This window comes from Dermacentor silvarum, chromosome 2 (genome assembly GCF_013339745.2).
Source record: "Dermacentor silvarum isolate Dsil-2018 chromosome 2, BIME_Dsil_1.4, whole genome shotgun sequence".
Lineage (NCBI taxonomy): Eukaryota > Metazoa > Arthropoda > Arachnida > Ixodida > Ixodidae > Dermacentor > Dermacentor silvarum.
Window position 1 is genome coordinate 217,761,955 of NC_051155.1, and position 22,081 is coordinate 217,784,035.

Below are 22,081 nucleotides of genomic sequence, written 5' to 3' on the forward strand. Positions count from 1 at the left end.
AGAGAGTCGGCGGCAGAGGCCGGTAGGGCTGCGCGCATGCGCCGCAGTGGGAGAGCAGGTACGCTCAGTCTAGGGCACGTATTCTTTCTCCGTGGTCTAGGGTGCTTCGATGCCCTCCTCGCCCACCACTCCCCTTTCACTGGGAAGTCGCGATTGCTCTCCGCCGTGCGTTCGCTCCCCGTGAAAGCGCGCGTCCCTCGCCCTCGCGCGCTTTCACTCGCACATACAGCATACGGCAAATGAAAGCTTTTTCTATTGCCGATCGAAAGGTGAGCCCTTAACAGCTTCGCTGTAAAAATGGAGCTGGACAGGCCATGTAATGGCGCAGGGGAGATAACGGGTGGACCATTAGAGTTACAGAATGGGTGCCAAAGAAAGGGAAGCGCAGTCGATGACGGCAAAAAATTGGGTGATGAAATTAGGAAACTTGCAGGTGGAAGTTGGAATCGGCTAGTGCAAGACAGGGGTAATTGGAGATACCTGGGAGAGGCCTTCGTCCTGCAGTGGACATAAAATGAGGCTGATGATGGCGATCCTCTATAGCACGCTAAATGGAGCGCGGCTTCTTGCTGTAGGATTTGTTTACAAGTAATCCCTGCACGTCACGAAAACTGTAGGTATGATGTTCACAAACAACTGACGCACGCATCGGTCAGCCTGGTACGATAGTGGCAAGGCACAAACGAGCTTGGTTCCCTGCGGTCGCTTCTGTTAGAACCCGCAGCGCCCTTCGTGCTTCTCGCGTGAAAAAAAAAAAAAAAAAAAAAAAATTAACGCAAGAAAAAATTTTGTGTCAGTTCTCTCTGCCTCTCGTGCTTCTGCATTTCATCGTTTCTTTCAGCTCCTGATTAGCTCACTTGGAAGACACAGCTGGGAGCTTGCATCCACGTCTTTTCGGTGGGCGCAAGCTCCCAGCTATGTCTTCCAAATGAAACTAATCAGGTCCTGGAAGAAAGAATGAGGAATCAAACGAATAGCAATTGCTAAGCTTTCTGACATGCCGTACCTTGTTGAGCGTGACGACCATTATACGATCTACATTAATGAAGTGATTTACTAAATGTTCGTGTATATATAATGATCTATTTTAACCGAAATAATGAGACGATTGATCCTATTTGCAAGACTTGAGAATCGTTTCCAGGCACGTAAAAAAATGACGCTGTTAATTTCTGCAGCTGCGTGAATTCCGGCCAATTTCACTTAGAAAACATGATAAACTGCAGATCAGAACGCAACTGTCACGGCTTTATCAGACGTTCACAAATGACATGTCCATTCACGCCTCACTATCGGGCAAGCGTGAAGCGAGCAGAAGAAAATACACCACTGTCCAACTCGAAGATAACTCGTATTGATGCGCCAGACACTTACTTTCACTCATTCCCGTGACGTCATGGCGGAGGCGAACTTTTTTTTATATATCGGCGTCTCTCGGGAACTCTTTTTTTTTTTTTGGAGCGTGGAGGCACAGATGGTAGGCGCAATGCGGTTTTATGGGCGAAATTCGTAGGGTGTCACTGAGTATACAGCATGACCATGGCATTGGTTTCTCGCAAGGGTGTTGAACACTGTTCTTCTCTCAATTATGCAGGTCGCATTCTAGGATTGCGTTTATTTTGAATATAAAACAATGCAGTTGGTTGCTTATTTTGACACGTTAATTAAGCACGTTTAGATTTTCATAAATGCTTCGCAGAAAGATTTTTTACCTTGTTTCGTTCAAAAGTAGTAGGCAATTCTGGAGCTACAGATGATCATTTCTGTAAAGCGACTGAAAAAAACTTTTACATGGATATTTTTCAAACTTAGTTTTTTGATATTTCTTCTTCGCGAGCATTGACAGCTTAATTATGAACAAACATTATGCAAATAATCTTTCTATGCTCCTTGCTTGACATTAATTAGGCTGTGCAATAAAACTAGGATTACTGAAAACAACTTTTAATGTTACGATGCTTCACTTTGTCTAAGATGGCAGATTTTTAAAATGCTTTTTTTAGTTATAACTCGCTTTGCGCTAATCTCAAGGCAAACATCTTAATTGATTGCAAGCTTACGTATTTGAGTGCATTAGTCAAATAGTGCATCGATCACTGCCTAATGGTATTGCATTCGTGCGCTCCAGTAACGAGTTATTTCTGTTGGCGTGACAGGTATAACTGGGCCAGTTTCTTGTTAATGAGACAAACTTTTGATTTTTTTGCTAATTTACCTTTAAAACCCGCCTTTTAGACAACAGGCACCAAATAATAACTCTAAGAGAAAAATAAACCCGAAACGTGTTGACATACCGTAACCTTACTGCGGGCAGAACGCTTCCTATATTTATCTATGCTTGACATACAGCTCCATGCATGCTCACCAACTTTGGTCTCCGTAGACGCCTTGTGGGGTAGTCCGAGTGGAGCTATGGGTCGGAAGCGAAGCGCTTCCAGCAGGCAAGCCACGGTATAGGGGAGCTTGGCTCTGTCCTTGTAGACTGGTGGCGTGCTACCTGGCATAAAGCAGTGAAGGAGTGCTGACACGAACTTTCGAAGATGTAAGAACTCTACCATACGCTTCTATAGAACGTAAAAGGATGACACTCAGCATGTATATGAAGGCCGTGAAACACTTATAGGTATGATATTTTAATTTGATACCAAAGCTGGTCACGAAATGCCAGACCTGGCGTCGTCGACAATATCTTGAGTCCTTACATAGCTGTAGCACGACATGTGCTATCGCTGTACTTGTCTGAGTCGTTGCAACAGTGTAGCTGCATGCAGCATCCTGACCAAACCATTCTAAGCCGGTTTTTTTTGTGCAAAAGTGTCACAAAACACTGTAGTTACCGATGTTGTCCTGAATTTCCTGTTGGATTTTCTCTTGTATACTCGGTTCCTTGGCCAGCATCAAAAACAGCCACTGAAGTTCTCCAGCCGAAGTGTCAGTTGCAGCTGCAAAGTGAAGAGATTCACTTTGAAAATGTAGAAATTAATTAAAACTTGAAAAAAAATGCCTCTGCTTTAAGATCGTCGCTTCGTATGTACTTTGACGAATGCGATCCTTAAAGAGCGCATACTATGGGATGCGCTCTTGAAGGATCGTATTTAGCGCTATGGTGTAGTCTTTGCACTTGCAGCGGCGCTAAAATGGGGGGGGGGGGGGGGGGGGGGGGGGGGGGGGGGGGAGGCATTGTGACCCCATCGAGCATGAACTCCGCAAATGACGGTTGTTGCCTCCGAGATTTCGGTGCACATGTTTGCGTCTTTCCTCGTCATTTTTTTTTTTTTTTTGATGATGAGGCATATGACACATAAGAGGTCTCTGACAAGCTGACACGAACCAGTGAAAGCACCAAGGACAACTTGCTATCGCATGCAAAAAATTTCCATGATTAGATGTCTCGAAGGCATATATGACATGCAAGAGGCTTCAGACAGAGCGCTTCCTGAACCAGTAGAAACACTAATTGCTATTGGGCGATCCCGTGGGCGCTGCCATGTTTGATCACGTGGTGACGCGTCCATTGCTTGACTGCCTCCGTTGCCTCCTTGTTTACAATGGAAGTGTATGACTTCCTGTTTTCGAAGATATGACGGTGACTTGGACGACAAGAAGTTGATCACAGCTTCAGAGAACATGAGATTTCGGAGCTGATTAAGCTATGTGCGTAATTAATCAGGGTATATGGTGCTTGTTCTAAAAGCGGGGCTAAATATGCGCTATCCAAGTTTTCCGATTATGAATTCAGTCAGGATTAGTGTGTTTTGCTCTTTGTTCTTTGTTCTTTGTTCTTTTCGGCAAATTTTTGAAGCAGTGGCTTGTCAGTTTCTTTTTTTGATGATTATTTTCTGCCTAATTGCTGTGCCGTGTGTTCAGTTCCGATAGAGCACAAGGCTTGCATACATTGACACATAAGAGGTCTCTGACAAGCATCGGTGACAGTCTTCCTCGTCATTTTTTTTTTTTTTTTTGATGATGAGGCATATGACACATAAGAGGTCTCTGACAAGCTGACACGAACCAGTGAAAGCACCAAGGACAACTTGCTATCGCATGCAAAAATTTCCATGATTAGATGTCTCGAAGGCATATATGACATGCAAGAGGCTTCAGACAGAGCGCTTCCTGAACCAGTAGAAACACTAAGTGCTATCGGCATCTAGAACACTTGAACCAGGCCAGCTACGATACCCAGCGTGGTTTTTTTTATTGTACATCGCGGTAATATAAGCGCCAGGCTGCATGCTGTCGTGGGAATTAAGTGAAGGCATTTGACATTCGATACGAACAAGTAAGCAGTAAACCTCAAAAAAAAAAAAAATGCGGCCAGCTTGACACTAGCGGTGCCAAGTCTGTAGAAACAGCGGAGCTGGGCGACGTTCCTTAGCAACTAGTTGATGTAGGCTTAACGTGGCTTAACTTGGCTTTTTCTAGGCAAGGTAAGCCTAGAAATTAAGGTTTTAATTTTTATCAGGGCAAGGCTAGGCTATCATGGCAAGGCTGGGCGGTGACGCTTGGCTTGATTCTCGCGTTCTTGGTATTCCGGATCGGCTCAGCGACGTCGTATATCGGCGGCTCTGTTGGCGAGGTAGGCTGGACCGGCACGAAGATGGTGATTCCTTTCCCGCGCGGCTTGAAGGCGCTTTTCTCGTCGGGCAGCCTCTTCTTCCAGCGTCAAGGTGCGCTTAGGTCGAGCCATATCTCGGTAGAGCGGAGAAATGCCCGGGCGACGCCGCGCGCACGCTTTCATTAGCGCAGTCACATGACTCTGCTGAACAAGTGCTCGGCGGAGCTATGACGCCAATGTCCAGGCTCCTCTCTCGCGTTGCACAGCGTTGCCTAGCGTTGCCAAGCTTAAACAGCTCCGCTGTTAAAAAAAGAAAAGAAATAAAGGGCTGATTCCAGTTTCTCGTTCGTAAGCTTTCTCGAAGTTTCTCGTTCGTAAGCTTGTATGAAGAGCTAAGGTGCCAACAGCTCCATTTAAAAACATAGTCCGCAGTCGACATTATGCCATGTACAGATGACATCATATGTAAGACGAAGAATTAAATTATATCTTTGATTTCACGGCGTGTTATTAGCAAGATTTCCAGAGTCTGGACAGATGAAAAATTTCATATTTGGGAGATAGCTTCGCTGCTGACCTCCCAGAACCAATTTCATTTGCTCACGACGACCAAAATGACCACCATTATCCTATGTCGTTGCCGTGCTCAATCGAATTCCACTATCAAACGCTTATTAGTAGTCGCTGTTTTCGGTTGACATGCTTGACTCACTACCGAGATAATGCAAACCTTCCATTTCGACGAACTACGCGAAACTGAGAGAAATATGGGTCATGACTCGGCACATCACTGCCGTTGACCCAACAAGGGATACCAATGAGGACACTTTGAAGAGCTGGAGCATACGTACCGCCGAAGATGTTAAGAACAACCTGCACCATGTTTCCTTTGGTCAGGTATTCGGCGTCTCCTTTCTCCTCCCGGATGGCTTCCTCTCGAGCGGCAAGCATGGCGTGCGTGAAGTTCTCAGTCTTGCCTGTATAGCAAAATAAAACGTTAGAGTTGACGTTGTTGATGCCAGTGACCATCGCTGTAGAGTGCAGCGTCAACAACTCTGCGTTTGGAAGTAGCCGTGTCGTAGTTTACCTCGCCCTAACCCCCCCCCCCCCCCCTATGAAAGCAAAGCAAAACAAACAAACAAACAAACAAACAAACAAACAAACAACAAACAAACAAACAAACAAACAAACAAACAAACAAACAAACAAACAAACTAACAAACTGACATACATACATACATACATACATACATACATACATACATACATACATACATACATACATACATACATACATACATACATACATACATACATACATACATATAGATGGATAGATAGGTAGATAGAGAGGTAGGTAGACAGATGTCGGTCTCTTTCAGGACATCTATGCATGCAACCCCACTGTATGTGTGCGTTTAACGTAATATAGCGATATAGAATCGAGGATAGTACTGGCAGCATCTCCCGCGCAAGTAACGGCTTGTTCCATATTTAACTTCGTCTGTCAGAGGTTATCTGCTGTCCAAGGAGCTTAGCTCAAAACCAAGTCCGTTCTTCCTATTCGAATTCATGCGACTCCAACAATGTAACTGCGCAGAAGTGCCTGGTACGAGATTTCGCAAGAACAGTAAGTGCCTTTACACAGCAGCGCATGTAAAGGAAAGTTGCCAACGCTAGCTAATAATTGTTGTATGACAAAAAAAAAATTAGTCAGTGATTCGAGAAGTTGTCGTAGTCCATGTGCCTTGCACAAAGTGTGTCCCTACATGACAAAGTGGTCATTGAAAAGCTGCTACATTTCAGGATGTAGAAATATTGAGTGAACGCATCTGATTACAGCGTTTTAAAAAGCTGTTGTCCGTGGACCTGCAGAGATCTTTGTTGAGTTCAACGGAGGTCAGGGAAGACAGCGGCAGCACGTGAGGTTTGTTTGAAATACACGCGAAAGGAACATTCGGCGAGGTATTAGCGGCGATGTATCTGAGAACCAGCTTCCCTCCATTCATCCAAAGCAAATGGAAAAGATGAAAGCAGATGAAGAAAAGTTCAGCCGAATTCGGTGTAGACATGCCAGATCGTGCTTGTTAAGGCGACATGGCATGCGAAAAAAGCTCCGAAATTGGGACACTAAAGAGAAACAATTAATAAACTTAGACTTACAAAGTACTTTTCCTAACTATATAATAATTCATTTCGCGGCAATAGGTTACATATTACATGAGAAAATGAAGGTCGAACTTTTATTATTATTTTTTAAATTTCGCGCCATAAACTTAGCACTGGCACGTCATTGTGGCGTCACGAATTTCAAAGTATTTTGTCATATTTAGATCGTTGTAGCTTAGTAAAATTTTTTGAAGCTTTCAAAGTTCAGTCTCCGGCTCTTTTAGAACAGAATGCAGTCAATTTTTGCCGATAAGACGTAACTACGCCCGAGCAGACCTTATCACGGTAAGGGTGACTGTTTTGGTATTGTGGAAGCGTATTTTACTGAAATATATCAAATGGTTGTTCTCTTTAATGTCCAAGGTGCTCTTTATGAATGTTGGCTCTCGCGTAGAAAATAGCTGCCTTCAAAGAGTCTTAGGTGTTGTGAGGTTGTTTGTTGGATTTTCAATAACGCTTCATAGATAATATTCCGTGGCGTTCAGGTCGGGAGAGTTACGGGGGTCACGTGTTCAGAGCGACGTGGTCGTGAAAATTTTAACACAGCCACCTTGCGTTATTGAATCCATGTGCGCCGGCGCAGAGTTTATTTGTATGTGTGGTCGTTGCTGAATTACCTGCTAAATCAAAGGCTTTTACACCATCGCCAGCACTTCTACATATGCCGCAGCATTGACGATATCTTGACTTTGAGGAAAGGAATGTGGTGGCATGACCACCCTCGCTACTGACAATCCCGAAGGCTATCACAGCCGATGGAAACTTGGTGTGCAGCATGACAGTGAGAACACCTGCAGGGCTGCTGCAAAGCCATCGCGCCACATCATTTATAAACATTGCCATCTCTGAATTCCTGCTGTCGGCGGCAATTGCGATGAGTGCGGCATGTCGTTTCCCTTCGTCCGTAAGGCTGGAGGCTGCCATCTTGACGTGCATACTAGATCGACGTTCTACAAGCACTCCTGAGGAGAGCCCAAGAGTGTAGTAGACAAATGCCTACTTTTCACAAGCAGCTACAGCATGACGGCTCTGTGTCCTCAAATGCATGCCGCACTCTGTATTCCACTGTAAGAATGTGTGTGTTGAGTAAGAGTGAATGACGTAGATTGTTAAGCCGAACCGTATAGCCTCGTGGTTATACCGAGGCCGATAGCAACTGGTGTCATGAGGTGAGCGAACAGGTGAGCAAGTACATGTACCTGGGACGTAGCTGGCTTCAGCCTTGGTGAAAAGATTATTGACGATATCCCTGAACTCGCGAAACAGGTCCTCAATCTTCTTCTCCCGTCCACGGTACAGAAATGCCAGCCAGGGCGCGATGTCGCTCGGCAGGCCGTTGGGCGCGACCTCGACGAACTCGGAGTCGATAGCTTCCAGGCGCCGTATCTCCTTGTCCTCTCCGTCCAACCTGAACAAAAAACTCGTCTATGTTGACTGAGCGGCCTGCCATGCGGTGCCAGGCGCCCGTCATATGTGGTACGCATCGTAACGGTATTGCCGCCAAATCATGGTGAGAAAACATTTTTCCATCCGTGCTGATTTCAGTACAAATTTGTACTTATGTACTTTCCGTCTCTTATGTCATTGACGACGCTCTAAGAAAAAAAAAAGTATTGGAAAATGCTGCTGCCCTTCGAAGGGGGGGGGGGGGGGGGGATGCGGAGGGGGGCGCATGGGTGATTTGAACTGGCGGGTGCAACTTGGGGTGGTATAGTGGAACAAGTTCGCTTGTTACTGAGATTTAGCGAATTAACTTATCTACTTAGTTTAGGACACACGTTTAATTTATAGATTTGAAGTAGGTCATCACTTATTGCAAATGGAGGATTGTATTCCATCTGTCTTTATTTGGGCAAAATGTGGTACGTGTCATGGCATACGCATGACGTAAGCGGGTAATACAGTAATCTCGGCGTGCTACATGGTATTCCAGCGCGTAACAAATAACAAAAATCTGTTAGTCGGCAGGTTAAACAAACATGATTTACCCATCGCGTTGATACAATCGAGTAAAGGGATCGTGTAGGCTTTGTTATTTCAGAATGCATGGTAAACTCGGTATAAAAATTTTAACAGCCGAATTCGCCACGCAGAAATTTATTTAGAAAAGGTATTACAAGATGTGCTGGCTCTGGATAATAACTGGCTGCAACTCCGAACATAAGCATAACTCGTCGATTAAAATCAAATCTTGAACTATAGCTATCGTTCATTTTAGTTCGTTCAAGTAAGCACACAATAAGTCTTTGTACATCGCGAACAAGATGAAACATGCAAGTATAGGGACGATAGATGACTTACATGGTTACAATTATTAATGAAGCTTCGAAGCATCCCGTTTATCGAAGCTTAGACAGCATTAGGGTAAAAAAATTGTAGCTCAAAGGGTCGTCCGTAGCGTGAATTCGCAGGAGACAGTGTCTACGCACCGATACGTCTGAAGAAAAGGGCGGAGCAGGAATCGTGCAAGATCTGTGCGTGTGCCGCTTGCGGCTAGCAAGAGGTCAGCGTACTGTTCTGAGCTCTCTGTAGCCCCGGGTTGTCCAGCGGCTGTGTAGTCTTAAGAAAAGTATAGACGATTCTCAGCAAAAACATTGAAGTACCGGCAACGTTTAACACTCTGATCGTTAAGTCACAATGTTAGGGTGTTTTATTAGCATAGGCGTTACCATCCTACCGTTACCATTACTGCTGTGGTCTTGGGAGCCTGGCGTCACAGCTCATCAGCCCAGACAGCCACTCGAGCTCTTCTACAGTACCCAAAGGCGACATACTTGAATGCACGACTTTAGATACGCTGCACCTGGCTTACTGCATGTGAAAGTGCGACCGAGACCCGTGTCTTTTCTCTCTTTCTCTTTCACTCCCACATCCCTTTCCCACGTGTAGGGTAGCAAACTGGACAAAGTGTAGTTACCATCCCTGCTTTTCTTTCCTCTATTCTCTCTCTTTACTGCTTCCTCACAACTATGCATGAGCGGTAAACACCCAGCATGCGCATGCGCATTCCCACACCAAGGGGTAACGGCAACGATCATATACTCCCAGGCTGTCGCTCACTTTGTGCCGTAGACTGATACTCCGATCACGTTGTAGAGCAAGTAGAAGAATGGCGTTCTTGAGTCGATGATCTGAGGTCCGTCTGGCAAGGAGTCCACGTAGGCGTCAACTACATCCGCGCATAGCTTCTCCAGAGAGTCGCTCACCGCGTATTTCCTGCGACAGTTGGAAAGGCAGGATACGAGCGAATGAGTTGGCTCATGACAGCGAAACCTTGCGACTGCGGACGCCGCGGTGGGCCCACTAGGTGCGCATTGAATCGATTGCACTAAAATATCATGTCAGTATTTATATAATGTATATTTCTTTTCGCCATCAGGGAATTTAGTCAGCTTGCATTAAGAAATTGAAAAAAAAAAACGCGGCATATGTTTTGGGTCATTATGCATTTGGGACAAATATTTAAGAAGAAAGAAGCGGTTAGGACACGCGCACACAGACGTTTATTTGCTCTTGCGTCAGTAAAGCCTGGCCTGACTATCGAAACGAGTGGTGAAGAACTAGTCATCTTATGAACCACATGTGCAATTGAGTTTTGTTTGGTAAATTATACGCCGTATACAGTACAGTTCGAGCAGAACTCCTCTCATCGCAAAAAAAAAAAAAAAAAGATGAAGAAGAAGAAAGAACGAAAGAAAAAGTAATGAACAAATATACTACGCTAGACGTCTTCATTTAGAGCGTCTTGCATTGAGTGTATGGAATAGCAGAATTAAGCTTTTACTGGGCAGAAAATAATTCGACACTTTTCCCGAAATAACAGCCTAAGTAGACATCGTATAGTAGAGACAATTCTCAGCTGTCCTTTCTGGGCTCATCGAGATGACAGCGATTGCCCGTCTCCTTAGGGTATACTCTCACCTCACAGCCAGCAGAGCGACCTTTCGGAGGGCCTTCCATCGTGGGTTGTAGTCTTCGAATAAGATGTCATGGTTGCCCTGAGTTTGCAATTCACCTGTTGCGGGCGAATGCGAAAGTGTCCTTGTAAGAAAGCAGGCGTGTACAAAAAAAAAAAAAAAAATGCCGTTAGGACCCAAGGGCTCCTGGCCGCCATCTAAGGGAGGGGAGATAAATTCCTCTTACACTTGCCGTTTCCAATAAAAGTTGTTTCTCTCTCTACAGGTTATTTCAATTCGGTTGTACGGAACAAGCAGTTCATGCGCGTGTAATAATTGTGGTTTATTCCCGATAGAAGGCGTTATTTTGAAGCGGCATGAGAACGCTGCTAAACACGTGGTCGCGGGTTTAATTCCAGCCAGCCGCGCGGGGAAACGTAAAACGCAAAACAGCGGAGAAACGTAAAAACATTGGAGTTCTTAGATGATTTACGTGCACGTTGCATAACCCCAAGTGGTTACAAATAATCCGGAGCCGGCAACTACGGCGTTCCTTATAAGCAACTGTTCAGTTCCGGACGTTAAACCCCATAATGTAATTGCTACACTCATGTGAATAAAGAAAAAAAAAGAGAGAAGCTGGGTATTAAATTATCGAACTATAATCCTCTCTATGTACAAACGTGGACCTATACACTAAGCGTCCCCAAGGCGAATCACGTATGGTGAACTGTGGATAAAGATGTCACTATGTTGAAAGCACATAAGCCGTTTTAGGGATATCAGCTCGAGCCGAACGGTGAACATGTCTCGGCCCATCGAACGCCGCGAGTGCTGTTGCGCATGTCACCATGCACAAAAATGTCTCTTGGCAAAACACGTGCTCACCCATTTTGGTCTGGAAGCGTCCGGCGAACTCGTGCCTCCGCTCGAGGAACGCTTCTCGAATGGCGGCGTGGCCGTTCAGGATCACCATGGGCTTGTGGGCCATCCACAGGGTGAATACGTCGCCGTACGTTTTGGTCAGTTCGGTCGCCTTGAAGTGCAAGTCCTTAACGTTGCGAAGCGCTGCGGGACGCAGAGGCGGCGGTTTATAGGCGCCAAGCATGTGCTTACTATATTTACGATGCGTTCTCTCCTAACGTTGAGGCTTAATGTCACGCCTTAATAATCATGGATGAATGGTGTACTGTATCACCGTATAACTTTAAGCGGCGCCTCCGCATTTCAGCCGCGTTTTGAAGTTTAAGTTTAACAAATCTGGCGTGTTGCTTATATTTGAACACATCTAGAGCACGTGTCTATGTAGTTGACTAAGGGGCAAAATACTTAGTTTTTCTCGGTAAATTTGGCTGCCAGAAATGTTCGCACGGAAGTTTTCTGCGGTCGCAAACTGATGCCACAGTGCGGATAAACAAGAGAATGCGCCACTTTGAGCAGTTGGGGTAGACTTACCCAAGAGGTTTCCGACAAGCGGCAACGGAAAGGGTCCTCTCGGGTACTTGGACACTCGGTGGTAGAAGCGGCCCAGTAGGTAGGACAGCGCAAAGACTAGCACCGTGGTGATCCATCGCCAGTCCCCCGCGTTGGAGACGAGCTTCTCTAGCAGAATACTCATGGTTGTGCCTTAGGTGCTGGAGGAAAAAAAAAAAAAAGGAGGGGGGCGGGGGGGAGGGGAGGGAGGAGGTAGACAGTGTTGTCAGGGAGCGGAGGAGCGGAAGTCAAGTGAGACTTGGAAGAGCTTCTTGCTGGGCTAGTTGGTAAATCGTTATTACATGGGAATTCGGAGCGAACAAAGGAACACATAAGAAGGGAAAGCATGAAAAAAAAAAGATTGGTGGCAACGTTCTTACTTTGTACTTGTACGTGTGGTATTTCGTTAGTGCTCACCAAATCACTTGAGCATGAACTACATGCATAGGCCTCCGTGTGTGGGCCACAGTGGCCTACCACGATGGTCACGCAAGGAGCTAACCGATTACAAGCCTCCGTGTAACATGTGCTGCCATTTTTTTGTGGCAATTAATAAGAGAAAGAGAGAGAGAGAAAGATGTGAAAGACCGAAATGTTAGGCAGAGTAACTGTCCATGGTTACTCTACACTAGGGGAAGAGGAAATAGTATAAGAAAAAGGAAGAGAATATGAGAAGAATCTGTCCGTGCCTGGCAGCGATTGCAGTCTTTCTTTATTGCGACAGCAATTATATGGGCACTCCAAGCAAATTTTTGCCGCCGTCGGCGTCGCCGTGGGGCTCTGCATATATCTAGGTATATGTATGCTATTTTTTATCTTTATTGCCGTGCACATTGAACCCCAACAATCACAGAAAAAGATACATTCGGGAGAACCGTCTCTAGGAATTGGCTTTGCGCGATCCCGTTAATATTCGCGCAAGTTTAGCAATGCTTCAACTCTTGGGAGCCATTCAGGCTCTGTGGGAAGCCATAATTCTATTGATGCTTTCTTTGAAATATAGCCTTATCGGCTTCACGTCTATGCCAGCGTTCCGAACTGCCATCCTAGATCGCCAAATGCTGTGGAGGCCCAAGAGAAAAATGAGGTCAAATGGAACATACCATCCTCATTTTCAAATGGCAAAAAATCTTACGCAGAAAGGATCCACAGGTATGTCTTTCTTGACAGTACGTTGTAAGATATCGCATCAGAAAAATGCTTCTCAACAATACAGAAATACATGCTCAATCGTTTCTGGCTTCCGAGAAATTTACCGACATGTACCGACAGGATGGCAAACAGACTTCGAGCGGATGACGCGGCGCGGGTGAGCGCATCTCGAGGGACATTCGGCCTTCCTATTGTTTAAGAATTCGTGTAGCTTCCACATTGCGGCGAGGAACTACTGAGTATAGCTGTCGTATGTAGACGTGCGATAAGCTCAAACCTCCGTAGCGCACACGACGAAATAGGTTTGTTCGCCCTGCTGCCAAGTAGATCCCCAAATGAGAACGGCGAGAACTCTATGCAACTTTTGGACATTCACACGTGAGCAATGAATTATATGTATGGTATATGCTTATGCATACCGTGTATGCGGTTTAAATTGCTACGCTATTCAATCACTAATGTTGCTCACTCCAGGTCTTAACGTTCTCCACTCAATTATACCTCAGAATTTTCGGAATGGCAGCCCAAAAACAAATGTCATGAACCATAGCATTGACAGCGCATGCGCTTTATCTTAAGTTTTCTCAGACTATTAAATATTGTTAAGACGCGGAAGTACAATGTTACGATGTCAATACTCGAAGCTGAAAGTGACGTAATTTTACTGGCGCGGCACTTTACGGGCTGCGTAGTGGCGTCTGTGCGATGTCATCACTAGCATGTAGGCTCCGTATATCATTACGTGCCCTACACGGCGCGTTAAAGCTTTTAAGCATGTCAGAAATTTTGGCGCTTCCGCATTTGTCGGACCCGCGTATAGTGAGAACACTGTCCGAGAAGTTCAAACGCAACGCTAAACTTCAGTGCTCCTCCTTTTCATACACACATTACTGCTTTTGGAGCAACTTGGTTTAACGTCGGCTCCATAGGACTATGCACGGTACAAGAATTCTGTTTTTCGCAAGGGGACGGTGGACAAGCAAGTAGAGCGTAGTGCAGAACGCTTTTCCTGGTAAACTGAAAGCACAACAATCACGAGGAAGTGCGCCGATCGGCTCTTTACACCCACAAACGTCACATTCGTGACTTCCGGTCACTCCGACGAGGAAGGAGTATACATAGGCGTTTGTGAACGCTACTACAAGCCATTAAAAGACATATGAGCGTTACCACACGTCGCGATAAGCCGGCAGGAAAGCAGAGCTTTGGATGGATATCTAGGGAACACAATGACGCGGTCGTTCTTGGAACTCGATGGTTTCCTGCCTCTACACTGCGCGCTACTAAAGCAATTCTAGTATCCCTGCGTGGTACAGGCCTCATTGAGACTGTAAGTTACCTCGTGCTCCTCTTCTTGCACATTTCGTGTGTGCGTTTGCATGTATGTCGGTTTTAATTTTTATCTCTCGCTATCATTCGTTCATCCAACGTAATATATTACGCTTGGAGTACTATGCAAAGCTTATAGCTAGACTGACATCACTGTTTTGGTCTCTCTGGAATATTATACATTCTCACCGATTTCTGCTGGGAGACGCCGCTCCTTTTTTCGGCGATGGAAACGGAATCGGTCGAGCACCGTCCAAACCTGCCAGCGTCTGCGGGAGCTACTCCAAGGAAGAGGAACTGCCTTCGGAGCGAAGCTGACAGCGATGACACCGAGCTGTACTCTCCATCGAGCGACACCACTTCGGACGATGAAGGCTTCGAGGTCTACACACGCCGGAAAGCGAAAAGACGAAATGTCAGCGGATGCTCCGCATCAAGTAAGTCGACTGTGATTCCTACGCCGAGAGCTCCGGAGCATACAATTATCTTCGTTCCCGAGGCGGCTACGGACAATCTCAACCGACTCAATAGGCAGGCCATCTCTATTTATCTGGTGTCTCTCGCTCCAGGCGAGATAAAAGACGTCAGAATCAATAAGGGCAAGAACGTCCTCGCTATCGATGTTACTAACCGAAGCGCCTTGGATCCGTTGATGAAGATTACGCAGCTAGATAACATCAAAGTGCGCTGCCACATTCCTCAGACCTTGGAAACCACTGCAGGAGTGGTTTACAACATCGACGTCTCAATCTGTGACAGTGATTTGCCTATTTTGATCAAAACAACGACAGAAAGCATTCCCATAATACAAGCTCATCGTATTGGCAAATCAACTTGCGTGAAGCTCATATTCAAAGGGGATAGCCTACCAACGTATGTAAAGGTTGGCCATTTTCGTCATATTGTACGACCTTTCGTGCCCAAGCCCCTACAGTGTCGCAATTGTCAGAGAATTGGACACGTGAGTGCTGTCTGTAAGAACCCAGGCATATGCTCACGTTGTTCCGAGTCACATAGCTCCGACACTTGTCACACGACGGACTTCAAGTGCTCCAACTGCAAGGGTGCGCACGATGCGACTTCGAAAGATTGCCCGTTCCAGAAAAATGAACAGAAGATCTTGAGGCAGATGGTTAGAGACCATTCGACGCATAAAGAAGCCGCAACTAAAGTGTGACGCCGACGCCAATGTTCCCGGCACCGCAAGTCAAGAAAGCACTGTGATAGTTCTAAGGAAGTGCACAATCCGGAGAAGGCTGTTCGTCAACCGCTGACCTCGTGCGTTACCAACGCAGATGAGAGAAGAATGCCCGCCATCGATAACTCAAAGGAAGCATGGCCACCTTTACCGAAGCCATGCCAACTCGCAGAACCACGAGACACGAGTCGTCCAACAACTACAAATGGCCCGACAGCAGGCCCTGCAGCAGTCCGCGCAGAAGGCCAGGACTTGCAAGTGATCGCCATGCTGAAGTCACTCATGAATGTCATGCGTACGTTACTGACGAACCTAAACACCCCGAATGCTCGCAGCGCACTGCAGGCACTGGACGCGATGAATCCAGTACTTGCAAGTCTTGAATAGCATTATGGCTCATTCACCGCTGTCGTTCCGTAAAGATGTCAAGGAATCATCCCTTTTTCAGTGGAATGCTGGAGGCCTCAGATCAAGAATTTCGGATTTTCGACCTTTCATTTTTGCGAACAAGTTTCCCATCATCGTCGTCTGCGAACCAAACCTTCAAACTACAATCCGGCTATCGGGCTATGAAGCTTTCTCATCAGCGTCGTGTAATGTCCTCAGCAAGGTCGTCGTTTATGTTCGGTGTGAACTCACTTACGTGCTACATTCAGCTGTGCCTCACGACGACGACCAATACGTGTGCTAACTGTAAAAACAAAGAAACTTACATTTACTCTCGTCGCTGCATATATTTCTCGAACCAGTCGTTTTGACACGCAACGACTGGGTGCTTTGTTATCCGCGACACCTGGTTCTTGAATCCTTAGTGGAGATTTTAACGCACACCACCCGCTCTGGGGGAGTGTGAAGATGGACTCCAAGGGAAGAAAACTACTCGCATTTGCCTCGGACCAAGAGATTTGCTGTCTCAATGACGGCAGCCCGACATATTTACGGGGACTAACCTACAGCAGCTGTCTGGACTTGACTTTCGTCTCTCAGTGTCTTCGAAGCAGTATAAAGTGGTTCTCAGACATAGAAACCCATGGAAGTGATCACGTTCCTACCTATTTGAAGATCAAGGGAGTGCCCAAGTCTCTATCTACTGCCCTCTGTAGAACAGACTGGACGAAGTTCAGATCGCTTATGGAAGACGAATGTCAAGAAGGCCACCCATCATCTCTGGAGAATCAGATTAGAAATGCACTGCAAGAGGCTATGTTCACTTTTAGGCCTTCTCCAAAGTATAATGAATATGAAGGTGAATTGGAAAGGCTTCGAGCGATTCGCCGACGCACGGAAAGAAGATACAGGCGCACGAAATGTATTCATGATCTGAGGGAGGCGAGGCGGATCCAAAAGAAAATCCAGCGCCGCATCGATACGCTACAATCTCAGAAGTGGAAATCCTTTTGCGAGGCCTTGGATCCTCGAAAGCCTCTGTCCCACATATAGAGAACTCTGCGTGGCCTACAATCGTCTCCACAACAGCGCCACCCTTTTAAGTCTCTTGCCCTGCATCAAGGACAACGTGAGATCGACGTTGCTGAGGATTTCTGCGCAAAAATCGCTGGCTTGCCATCACGACCTGTACCATTAGCACGTGATGTTGCGGCATCCAAGGACTCTCGCATGGGTCTCTTGTTCTCTATGGAGGAGCTCGAAGCTGCACTGGCGACTTGTAGGAAGTCATCATCGCCTGGGCCCGACGGTGTCACATACAAGGCACTTGGAAACCTTGGCCACAAAGCCCGCAGTGTACTCTTGGAGAAATACAACGAATCCTGGCGCGAAGGATTGATTCCTTGTGAGTGGAAAGTCAGCCGCCTAATACCTTTACTTAAGAGCTCTAAATCTCCATTAGACTTGGCATCGTACCGTCCCATCGCTCTTGCCAGTTGCGTTGGGAAACTAATGAAAAGGATGGTGTTGACGCGTCTTGAATGGTATTTGGAACACAATGAGGTATATCCCAATGCAATGGCAGGCTTCCGGCGCGGTCGGTCATCGGTCGATAACGTGCTTGATTTGGTAACATCTATTCAACACCAAAAGAGCATGAAACGTTTAACGGTGGCGATGTTTCTTGATGTGAAAGGCGCATCAAGCAATCCTCGATGCTTTGATCGATGTGGGCATTGGTGGCCGTGCACTTCGCTGGATTCACAGCTATTTGGAGGATAGATCTTTCTTCGTACTTACAGAATATGGAATGACATCCCACCATGCCACCAGCAAAGATGTGCTACAAGGCGGAGTGTTAAGCTCTTCAACGTAGCACTGCTAGGCCTTGTTGGATCATTGCCAAGGACGGTTCATATATCCATCTATGCAGATGATATCTGCATCTGGGCAGCCGGCGTAACTCGTCCGCAGATACGAGCGAGACTGCAGAAGGCGGTCACACAAACGTCGTCCTATCTGCGTATGAAAGGCCTAGAATTATCCTCCGAAAAGTGCCGATTAGTCGCATTTACGCGCAAAACAATGACTCCATATGTTATACGCATAAATGGACAAGTAATTGCTTACGAAACAAAACACCGTTTCCTTGGAGTCATCATCGATCGTGATTTGTCTTGGACGCCACATATTTCATATATGAAAAAGAGGTTGACTGCAATAGCACATGTATTCAAATTTGTCGGCGGAAAGTCTTGGGGTGCGTCTGTGCAATCGATGCTACAGCTGTACCATGCATTATTTATGGGCTTCCTAAGATACAGCCTGCCCTTGCTGGGAAGCACCAGTAAAACGAACCTTCGAACACTCCAGAGTATGCAAGCCCAAGTTCTACGGACGTGCCTCGGCCTCCCTAAGTGTGCATCCACAGCGGCCACAATCGCCATAGCACGTGACCACCCTGTATCAACGCACTTTGCAGTCGACGCTCTAAGAGTGCACATTCGACATGTCGCAAGGACGCCCTTTCACCATCTTGCTTGCCTGCCAACAACTAGGCCGCATACGAGTTTTAGCCGTCTCCTGACTATACACGGAGCATCGCTACCATCGAATTACGTCCCTGCAGCATGGCCTTCGTTACCACTGTGGTCTCTGCATTCACCTCGAATATGCCTCACCATTCCAGGCGTGAATAAGAAGGCACAAATGCCGTCAGCAGCATTGAAGCAAGCAGCATTATTGCTACTACATGAGGTCCACAGTGACCGCTTACATGTTTACACAGATGGGTCGGTCATGCACTCCAGTTCAGCAGCTGCAGTATTTGTCCCAGCAAAATCTACAGTAATAAAATTCCGGACATCGCACTTGACATCGACGGCGGCTGTCGAACTAACAGCTCTGTGGGCAGCAATGAAATATATCGAACAGGAACCGCCCCAGAAATGGTCTATCTTCTGCGATTCCAAGGCCGCCCTCCAGAGTTTGCTCTGCACTACGCCGTGGACCCCACGAACGACTTGTCGCGGACACACGCGAAATTTACCATCAGGCAGTCGACAAAGGACATGACATTTTCTTTCAATGGCTGCCAAGTCACTGTGGTATCTTTGGAAACGAGCAAGCGGACGCAGCCGCTCGATCTTCACATACCAGTACCGATTGCGTCGCTATCCCTATGTCCAGAACAGGCGCAGCAAGAAAGCTCCGTGCGCTTGCTCGCGAGCTTACGTTAGCCCACTGGAATTCAACGGACTTTAAAAACCAGCGCCTCTGTTCCCTGGATCCTAATCTGAAGTTCCGCCTTCCACATGGCTTACCACGACGGGAGGTAACTCTCATTTGTCGCCTAAGACTTGGAGTAGCATTCACCAACGCGTACCTTATCGGAATGACCACAAGTCAAGATTGTGAAACTTGCGGGTGCAAAGAGACGATAGCACATCTTCTGTGTGATTGTCGTCGTTTTAGTGCGCAAAGGAAAGTCCTCAGAACCACGCTCGACAGGATAGACAGCCGTCCCCTTACGGAAGCCAGAATTCTTGGTCCCTGGTCCCAGCCGACGTCGGAACGAACTGTTTTAAAAGCGCTAGTACTCTTTTTGACAGAAACAGGACTTCATGAAAAACTATAGAATTGTGCGGACAGGTGTGTTTTTTTGTTCTTTTTTGTTTTTGTTTTCTTCTTTTTAATCTTCTCTTGTTTTCTAATCTTTTCTGCCCTTACCCCATCCCCCCGTGCAGAGTAGCCAACCGGACACTTAACCTGGTTAACCACTCTGCCTTTCGCCTCTTATTTTCCTTCCTTCCTTCCTTATAGCTAGACTAACATCTCCAGGTAGCCTCCTGGATAGGTTAGCACGAAGGCTAACGACAAAGGCTAGCGCCGACTCCAACTTTTGAATTCTGCCTCGACCTATGTGTTCTTTCTAGTTGCCGTTTTACATTTCTTCCTTTTTCTTTTTGTTTTTTCTTACCGTTTTTAGTTTTTCAATAACATTGAAATTAAACTCTCTCTGAAGAGAGAGAGAGAGAGAGACAGAGAGAGAGAGAGAGAAAAGCAAAGCAACAACATGGGCTTGTTCGCACGCCCAAAGTACGAAGTTACAGTCTCAACAAATTTTGCACACAAGAAGTTATTTCATAAGTATTAACAAGACTTAGTATAGCACCTTATGATGCTGTCAGCATTTTCTTGCTGGTGGAACACCGAAACAAAAAAGGCTCGTCATAAAAAGTAGAAGGAATGAACATGCCTCGTTCACTCACCAGATCACGGCTGCTGCACTGGCCAAAGTAAAGTGGACGTCCAGCCCGCACCTTCCACGAACTGGAAACAAGTAAAAAAAAACACGCTTAGGACGCGCACGTGTCTTCAGATACGACGCCTCGTTGAGCATTGAGATACTACACGATCATCGTGTCGGTTATCAAAATCGCGACCAACACAATTTTGTGCGACTGATGACCTAAGTCATCAGTGTTCGCATTATCTGAGTCCTATTGTGCGCACCTGCAACTCGCTGATAGCAAAGGTCTTTTGTTTCGTGCAGTCGCACAGATGGCGTGCAATCGTCTCTTTGCACCCACAAACTTCACATCCGGGACTTCTGGCCGTTCCGTCACCTTAAGTGTTTATTAACTGATGTTGCTAAGCTAACAGTCCCATTGTGTCGCGGGCTTATTGGTAAGTGGCAAGACATTAAAAGAAAGAACACGCTTTAATGACGCATGTTGTCAATGGGCTACTGATTCGGAATCACAATCGCCGCGATTTTGAAGCTTTTGCGCCTGTTGGCATAAATCAACATTGGTAAGTAGGCGTACTGTTGTCGTCCTTTCACCCGGGAGCCATTTATATTCCTAAAGACAAAGATAAGAATCTACTAAAAAGCGCGCACAAATGTGTTCATGCTTCATTCGAGTGGCTGATGCGATAGCATTATGAGGTTCCATCATCTGATGGTTGTTTATCGACATCCGCACGTATTCTTATGCCTCTTGGTCACCTGTGAGCTATTGCGATATTCTGATCTCTAGCTGCCGTCTATATAGTTGGTGCTGTCTACCTGCTGCTGTTTACGAGGGTGCGTCTTTTATGATCAGCCAAAGCACAACAGCGAAACGACTGCTTTTTGCTTGTTCTTAAAGATGACTCATAATAAACCCAGCTATCACTAGAAAACATAGCATACCATGCAGCTTTCGATATTGCACTCAGTGCGCACTTACCATACCTATCGCTATTATACAGGGTGTTTCAGTGAACGGTTTCAAAATTTTTATAAATTGCCTGTGGCAGATTGTACAATTATAGTCCATGAGCTGGTCTACTCGAAGAGGCGGACTTTACTCGCACAAGAAACTGAAATGCGTAATCGATTAACTAACGAACAAAAATTCGCTAATCAACTAATTACCTTATGGTAAATATATATTGTAATTTAAAAATTCTAGTGGGTGAGACTGCAAGACAAATCCACTTGGAAATAATTGTGTGGATGACACGATTTACGAAATATGCGCCCTCAAACTTGCGGTGAAAATGCCTTGTCGTTCCACTGATTTTCTTAAAACGTCGTTTTATGCATTGAAGCACGAAAGTAACTAGAACGCCAATGCTTTTCTCCGCAAATTTCGGGAATTAATATCTCGAAACTGGTGTATCCTGAAAATTCGTTCCAAGTGGATCCGCCTTGCGAACTCTCCGGCTAGAATTTGTAAATTGCAATATATGCCATAAGGTGATTAGTTCAAACCCAATTCGTGCAGTTTTGTTGATTAGTCGCTTATGCATATCATTTTTTGTGCAAGTAATATCCGTCTCTTCGAGTAGACCAGCTCATGGAATATAATTGTGCTGTCTGCCACAGGCAAATTAAAACAAAAAATTGAAAGTGTTCACTGAAACACGCGG

General features: G+C 46.0%; 1 protein-coding gene across 2 annotated transcripts in view; it reads right to left on the reverse strand.

Annotated features, from left to right (window-relative positions):
* The window catches only part of LOC119442667 (steroid 17-alpha-hydroxylase/17,20 lyase), a 29,721-nt gene extending 9,172 nt beyond the window's left edge, over positions 1 to 20,549 (reverse strand). The window contains exons 1-9 of one of the 2 annotated variants that reach the window (XM_037707632.2): positions 20,434 to 20,549; positions 12,079 to 12,257; positions 11,512 to 11,691; positions 10,649 to 10,742; positions 9,788 to 9,943; positions 7,927 to 8,135; positions 5,410 to 5,535; positions 2,838 to 2,942; positions 2,366 to 2,497 (exon numbers count right to left, since the gene is read on the reverse strand). In XM_037707632.2, the coding sequence (XP_037563560.1) occupies positions 2,366 to 2,497; positions 2,838 to 2,942; positions 5,410 to 5,535; positions 7,927 to 8,135; positions 9,788 to 9,943; positions 10,649 to 10,742; positions 11,512 to 11,691; positions 12,079 to 12,241 (1,165 nt within the window). In that variant the 5' untranslated portion in view covers positions 12,242 to 12,257; positions 20,434 to 20,549. Of the gene's footprint in view, positions 1 to 2,365; positions 2,498 to 2,837; positions 2,943 to 5,409; positions 5,536 to 7,926; positions 8,136 to 9,787; positions 9,944 to 10,648; positions 10,743 to 11,511; positions 11,692 to 12,078; positions 12,258 to 20,336; positions 20,360 to 20,433 lie in introns of those variants that run through there. The other variant, XM_049662292.1, reaches the window with a different exon arrangement.
* Positions 20,550 to 22,081: the final 1,532 nt, after the last annotated feature.